The sequence below is a fragment of the Atractosteus spatula genome, chromosome 1 (genome assembly GCF_055471065.1).
Source record: "Atractosteus spatula isolate fAtrSpa1 chromosome 1, fAtrSpa1.hap1, whole genome shotgun sequence".
In the NCBI taxonomy this organism is placed as follows: Eukaryota; Metazoa; Chordata; class Actinopteri; order Semionotiformes; family Lepisosteidae; genus Atractosteus; species Atractosteus spatula.
In genome coordinates, this window is record NC_142706.1 from 41,051,403 (window position 1) to 41,058,816 (window position 7,414).

The following is a 7,414-nucleotide window of genomic DNA, read 5'->3' on the forward strand; positions in this document are numbered from 1 at the left end:
AAAGGGGGGAAAAAAGAGAGAGGAGTTCATGCCGCGATTTTGTTTTTCATTTTTACACTGGAATCATCTTAGTGGATTCTCAGTTTCTCTCACACAACACAAGCAAGATCAAGAGAGAAAAGGAAAGCTGGGACTGAATGGTCTGGTCTGAACGATGTGCCAGAGAGCGTACACGATTTTTTTTACACATCTTGAAAATGAGCAACATCCAAAATGTTTCCCCAAACCTTCTGAAATACAGCTTTAGAAATGTTTTCCAAATCAATGGTAATTCAGATGTAGCCATTAACATCGAAATTAGGTAAGGTAAAGCAAGTTATCCATTTATACTTGTTGCGCCTTGGTTTAATACATCACACACCGAAGCGCCACGACCCACTGTAAAGAAAGTTAGCCGCATTTAAAGTTTCAAAACGATTGCCTTCATGCACATAATTTATTAGTATTAGATATTCTCAACTTGAACGAGTTAATAAAAAGGCATTAAACATGATTCCTTTTTTTCTCTTTTTGAACGCACCCACCCTTAACAACAATATTCTAACATTATCATGGAAAGATCTTAGCATATGGAAGGTAAAATACAAAATCAAGTTTTGTGTCGCACAACACAAAGGCAACAACAGCGATAATAAAATAATACTAATAATAACCTAGATTGTGTTAAACCCTAAAAAAATCACAGGGACTATGAGTAGACGTCATTGGCAGTAGACATCATTAAAGAACAAGGGAAAATCTCCAAAATAAAAGTTTGTCTTGAGCAATTTGTTTCAGCTTTTGTTCAGGCACGCTCTGAGAAAGTGAATTCAAAAAGGCGGGGTCTGGTCCTGCAGTCCTTTGTAAATCAATAGCTGCTCTGTTTTGAGTGGTCTTCGGGAGGCTATAGGGGCAGCACTTGATTTGGGTAGCGCCGTGAGTGTGTTGAAGAAAAGCTGCAGTTTTAGATTGGGGCGGGCTATCTGGGACAGTCAGTCTGCAGAAAAGCATCACAGAAGGCAGGAGTTCTCTGCTGGGCGAACACGAACTGTAGTTGTTCTTCTTACGGATGGTTATGTGGATGCGTGTGCAACAGATCTGTCTACGCGAGCAATACTTTTCATAGAGAAGTTGAAATGTTTTTACATCAATAACACTTCAACGACCAAGCCTACGACCAAATGTTTCATCTATAGGATTCATTCTGTAAATCAGGGCGTTGTGCTACAGCAGAAGTTTAATTCGACTGGAAAAAAAAATCGTATGGCAAAATATTAAGATTTTTTATTAAGAACGAACTTTCACAACCTGGTGGAATTAATATGTTCGAGGCTTAATACAGTTTTTCAAACCTTTTTTCCCCCGGGAGATATAACCCTGTTGGAGATGATTTCCAAAATGAATTGCAGGAGGGGGAACGTATGTTTTTGCTTCTTATTTCTGAAACTACTTTTGGTGATCACGTTAACTCAGCATGTTTCAGGTAAGACGTTGAAGTATAAAGTGTATGAAGAACAGAAAGTAGGGACAGTAATTGCAAGACTTAAAGAAGATGTGTCTGATGTGCTATCGAAACTACCCAGTGATATTTCTTTGCGGTTCCGAGCTATGCAAAGGGGGAGCACGTCTCTGCTTTCTGTTCGTGAAGAAGACGGGGAAATCAGCATTGGGGCAAAAATTGACCGGGAACAGTTGTGTGAAAAAAACCTAAATTGTTCAATTGAGTTTGATGTTATTACTCTACCGACGGAACACTTACAGTTATTTCATATCGAAGTGGATGTGCTGGACATTAACGATAACTCACCACAGTTCTCTCGGTCCATTATTGCCATTGATATATCAGAAAGTGCAGCCGTGGGAACAAGAATCCCTTTGGACAGCGCTACAGATCCAGATGTTGCTGAAAACTCCCTTCACACTTACTCCTTGTCCCAAAATAACTATTTTACTATTGATGTGCGAACAAGGACTGATGGGGCCAAATACGCAGAGCTTGTTGTTGTTAGAGAATTAGACAGGGAAGTACAATCAAGCTATGAACTTCAGCTTATGGCTTCTGATAAAGGGGTTCCTCCCAAATCTGGCTCAACTCTTCTTAAAATTAGCATTTCAGATTCAAATGACAACAGCCCTCTTTTTGAAGAGCAATCTTATGTTATTCATCTACAAGAGAATTCACCTCTGGGATCTCTACTAATTGATCTCAATGCAACTGATCCAGATGAGGGCACTAATGGGAAAGTTGTCTATTCATTCAGTAGTCATGTGTCTCCAAAAATACTAGAAACTTTTAAAATCAATCCAGAAAATGGCCACCTAACTCTTTCAAAGCCAGTTGACTATGAAGCTTCTAATTCATATGAGATTGATGTTCAAGCTCAAGATCTGGGACCCAATTCAATTCCAGCTCACTGTAAGATTATTATTAAAGTGGTTGATGTCAATGATAATAAACCAGAGATTAATATTAATTTAATGACCCAGGGAAATGAAGAAGTGGCCTATATTTCCGAGGCAGCTCCCAAAGACACGTTTGTGGCTCTTATTAGAGTTGAAGACAAAGACTCAGGTTTGAATGGAGAAGTTGTATGCAAGCTTCATGGTCATGGTCATTTTAAACTTCAAAAGACTCATGAAAAAAATTACATGATTCTAACTAATGCTTCCTTAGACAGAGAAAAGAGGTCTGAATACAGCCTGACAGTTATAGCAGAAGACAAAGGCATTCCAAGCCTCTCTACAATTAAACATTTTACTGTACAAGTTCAGGATGAGAATGACAATCCACCACATTTTGAGAAGAACAGATATGAAATTTTTAAGTCTGAAAACAATTCTCCTGGAGCCTATCTTACATCAGTGATGGCAAGTGATCCTGATCTTGGAGAGAATGGACAGGTTACCTACACAATTTTGGACACCTTTGTCTTGGGTAGTTCCATCACTACATATGTTACAATAGATCCATCTAATGGAGCCATCTATGCTCTCAGGAGTTTTGATCATGAAGATATCAGTAGAATTGTGTTTGTTGTGCAAGCAAGAGATGGAGGTGGCCACCAGCTCATTAGCAATACAACTGTGGTACTCACTATTTTAGATGAAAATGATAATCCACCAGTAATTGTTGTGCCACAGCTCCGTAACCATACTGCTGAAATATCTATCCCTAAATACGCTGATGTTGGACACTTAATTACTGCTATTAGAGCAACAGATAGAGATACTGGTGTGAATTCTGAGTTAACGTGTCTTATTGTATCAGGCAATGAAGACAATATCTTCACCATGGACCCAAAGAAATGTGAGATATATACCAATGTTAGCATGGAAGACATTCCATATGAAGAAATTGAAATTACAGTTGTAGTTCAAGATAAAGGAGCTACAAAGCTCAGTGCCAAAGCAGTTCTGAAGTGTATTTTATATGAGAACACGGACAATCACTTCCAGCCAGCACCAACAGCCAGCAGCCAGCCTTCACTTGATGTATCAATGATTATTATTATTTCCTTGGGAGCTATTTGTACAGTTCTGCTGGTCATTATGGTAATCTTTGCCACCAGGTGCAATAGAGAAAAGAAAGACACAAGATCTTATAACTGCAGGGTTGCTGAATCCACTTACCAGAATCACCCCAAGAAGCCCTCCAGACAGATTCATAAAGGAGACATCACTTTAGTGCCAACTGTGAATGGCACATTGCCAATCAGGTCTCATCACAGATCACCTTCATCGTCACCAACCATGGAGAGGGGTCAGATGAGTAGCAGGCAGAGCCATCACAGTCGACAATCATTGAACAGCCTGGTGACCATATCTTCCAACCATATTCCAGAGAATTTCTCCCTAGATCTTGCTCACACCACCCCACCAGTTGAGGTAAGAAATCATTATTAAAACTTTTAGACTAATTTATAATATATATATATATGTGTGTGTATATATGTATATCACTTATAAATATAAAAGACAGGTTTTGAAAACATCACATTTTGATGTTTTTTTCTGCTTTCAAGTAACATGTTTTTTTTTCCTTTAAAAATCTCTGCTGGCAGTTGTGTAAAAGCCCATGATAAAATTCCTTTTTCTTTCATGTATGTGTGTGTATATGCACAGTTAATATATTTTTTTTAATTGTTATTAACATTTAACATTTTCATTTGCATTAGTTTTCATACTCATTTTTCTCACTGTTTTCCATAACAAATTCATTCATTATTATTTGTCATTTGTTCCATTAGTATTTATTTATTTTTATTTATTTTTAATATAGCAAGTCTCACAGCTTCTGTCCATGCTTCATCAGGGCCAGTACCAGCCAAGACCAAGTTTCCGTGGGAATAAATATTCAAGAAGCTACAGGTAATTATTATATAAGTTAATGAAATAGAATGTTTTAATTTAAGCAGTTTTTACAGGCTAGAGGCAAAACAACAATAACACATAAGGAGAATAAGAAAGCAATGCTCCTTCAGCTACTTACTGTATACTGCATGATGTGCATATATCTACAGCCAAGTCACAGAATTCTTGTTTCTGTTAGTTGTATATTTTACAGGAGTAATGGATAATGGATGCAATTTTTTTAAAAAAAAATCTGCCATTACATTATAATTAATACTAAAAGTAACCAAACTAAACAAAGAATGCTGAAAGTGTATTATCTGTTGTCAACCCTTGTAGAAATGAATGTTTGTTGTTTGTTTTGTATGTTTCTAAACTGAGTAATCTTTGACTATACAGACCAGTCAACTAAAGGATTAGTTGCCTTTCGAATCCAACTTTTAATTTGTGACTCATTGTAACTTTATCTATATTTCAGTATGTAACACTGTAATATGTCTAATTCAGAAAAGGAAAACAGTTGCATTTTATATACATTATTTTTTAATCTTTCAGATATGCTCTTCAGGATATGGATAAGTTCAGTCTAAAGGACAGTGGTCGGGGAGACAGTGAAGCAGGAGACAGTGACTATGACTTGGGAAGAGAGTCTCCCATAGACAGACTTCTGGGTGAAGGATTTAGTGATCTTTTCCTAGCAGAGGGGCATCACAGACTTCATCCAGGTATGGTTAACAATGTAGACACTTTCAGGTTATTAAAGTATTCTTCTAGTTCTTATTCCATGAGTTTAAAAAATAAATTCACTGAACTCATCAATGATTATTAATCGAAGGTTAGAAGTATAACATATGATGTAAAGTTTCACAATTTAGGCTGTGACACTCACCAGAAAAAGCAGATGGAAAATGATGAAAAGGCTGAATAAATACATAATGAATCCAAGAGTGCTGAAAAATAATTTTTGATGATTGTTTTAAACCTAGAATGAGTTTTTAAAAATCCGTTTGTCCTCCTCTTAATTGTGGTTAAGAAACTAAATAAAATGAAGTTCTAAATTAGTATCTGTACTTTGTAATAGCATTTGAACATGAACTGCATACATATGTCTAAGAAAATAGTGGACTTTTTAGCAGGTTTTCTTTTAAATAGCAGTTCTATTATACAGGCTTTTGACTAGCACACTTTCTTTGAAGGTCACAGTTCTTATCTTTCATTGTATGGTATGCCTTTCAAATAAGATGTTGTTTTTAAACCTATTTGCTTCAAGCAAAGCCAAATACGATTTTATTGAAGCAGAATTATTTATGAAACTTGATATAAGTGAAAAAAAGTTACATTGATTTGTGTTCTTGGTTGCCATTCATTTATAGAAGTTTACACAATTTTACTATAGATAACAAAATAGTCAGTACACAAGTAATGAAAAACTGGAAAAGTCACGTATGGCTAAGAATAGTATTTTAGATGATTTGAGAAAGTTCTTAGATGGTTTGTGAGTTTTGAGTCATATTGGTACCCATTGTTACACAGCCATGAAGCTATGCACAGAAGAATGCCGTGTTCTCGGGCACTCGGACCAGTGCTGGATGCCTCCATTACCCTCTCCAGCTTCATCTGACTATAGGAATAACATGTTTATTCCCGGAGAGGACCCTCAGCAGCCACCACTGGAAGAAGATCAGCAGTCAATAGATTCCAGTGACCGGAAAAAGAGCTTTTCCACCTTTGGCAAAGACTCAAATAGCAGTAGCGAAGAAGCAGCAGGTGACCTTTGCAGCACTTCTCTCCTCTCTGAAATGAACACCGTCTTCCAGCGCTTGTTGCCTCCATCACTGGACTCTTATGTGGAGTGCAATGAAGTGGAGAGAACAAACTCTCTAGAACGTAGGAAGGGACATTTGCCAGGAAAGTCTTTAACATACCCTCAGGGGGTGGCAGCCTGGGCAGCTAATACCCATTTCCAAAACCCAGGAAGTAGTATCGGGCCAACTCAAGTGAATCACATGAGTTCTCAGCCCCCCTTTAAATGGCTGCCAGCCATGGAGGAAATCCCAGAAAACTATGAAGAGGATGACTTTGATAATGTCCTCAACCAGCTTCAGGTGAATCGTAGTGACAGTAGGCATGAAATAATGGATGCCAGTGAGCTGGTTGCTGAAATTAACAAACTTTTACAAGATGTTCGGCAGAGCTAAGACATGGGAATGGACCCTTTTTATTTTTTCCATATTAATGGAAATGAACAAAGCAAAGAGAACTGCAATTATCATTTAGTTGCATTTATAATGTAAATGTGTCTTTGAACGCTAATTATTTGAATATGTTGTATTTTATTGTTCGGTACACAGTGTACACAATGTGGGTGTAATTATCTTTGTATTTTAAAAATACATTTGTACTCTTTATATTTATATATATATACAGTAATTATTCAAAAGTCTATTTTTATATTATTAATGCATGTTGTAAGCAAATTTTGAAAATGTCTGAAATATGAATTGAAATAGTTCTTTTTTTAATTTTTCTGCAAATTTAAAATATTTAAGGGGCACAATTCTTTGTAATGTGACGTGGGTGGGTGGAGGAAGATGTCTAATGTTTGATAATTTGTTTAATAAAAACATTCAAACTTGTGAACAAAATTCAGTGAGGATTGAGTCTTGTTGTAATGAAAGTACAAAATATGCATTTGGTAATATCAGTGGTGTGAATGTGATCACCATTTTGTGATACAAATATAAGTTTTAGAAGGAATTAATCAATGGGAATTTAAAATGTATTAATTGCATATATAGCACTTCTAATTCCAAAGGATCCAAAAGCACTTAACATACTATATGGAAATCTTAATTCACTACTAAAATGCTACACCCAACATCCCCATTACATAGCATGTCTCGCCATTTGAATTAAAGGGGAACTTTAGGGTGACTAGATTGTGCAACAGTACCTTGGAATTGTTAATGGCTAAGTATAAGGACACCTTCTCAAGCCTCAGTTACATCTCACTATTCAATACTTAAATACTTAAATCTTTAAGTGGGCTTAGAACTAGGGATGCTTTATCCTTTAAAAATACATT

The 7,414-nt window shown here is 36.4% G+C and overlaps 1 protein-coding gene across 2 annotated transcripts; it reads left to right on the forward strand.

Annotated features, from left to right (window-relative positions):
• Positions 1-955: 955 nt before the first annotated feature.
• Positions 956-6,974, forward strand: pcdh18a (protocadherin 18a). Of its 2 annotated transcripts, none has more exons than XM_088923947.1 (4): positions 956-3,864; positions 4,292-4,347; positions 4,885-5,054; positions 5,863-6,974. In XM_088923947.1, exons 1-4 carry the CDS (start codon positions 1,366-1,368, stop codon positions 6,525-6,527), a joined length of 3,390 nt encoding a protein of 1,129 aa, XP_088780073.1. In that variant the 5' UTR covers positions 956-1,365; the 3' UTR covers positions 6,528-6,974. The 2 variants fall into 2 exon arrangements, with proteins under 2 accessions (XP_088780073.1, XP_088780062.1); XM_088923936.1 differs by having other exon boundaries at positions 974-3,864; positions 4,259-4,347.
• Positions 6,975-7,414: the final 440 nt, after the last annotated feature.

Excerpts from the sequence above, each read along its gene's own strand:
- pcdh18a (XM_088923936.1), top strand. The coding sequence starts at position 1,366 with ATGATTTCCAAAATGAATTGCAGGAGGGGGAACGTATGTTTTTGCTTC. Across the intron at positions 3,865-4,258 it reads ACACCACCCCACCAGTTGAG|CAAGTCTCACAGCTTCTGTC; the intron begins GTAAGAAATCAT and ends TTTTTAATATAG. Across the intron at positions 5,055-5,862 it reads GCATCACAGACTTCATCCAG|CCATGAAGCTATGCACAGAA; the intron begins GTATGGTTAACA and ends ATTGTTACACAG.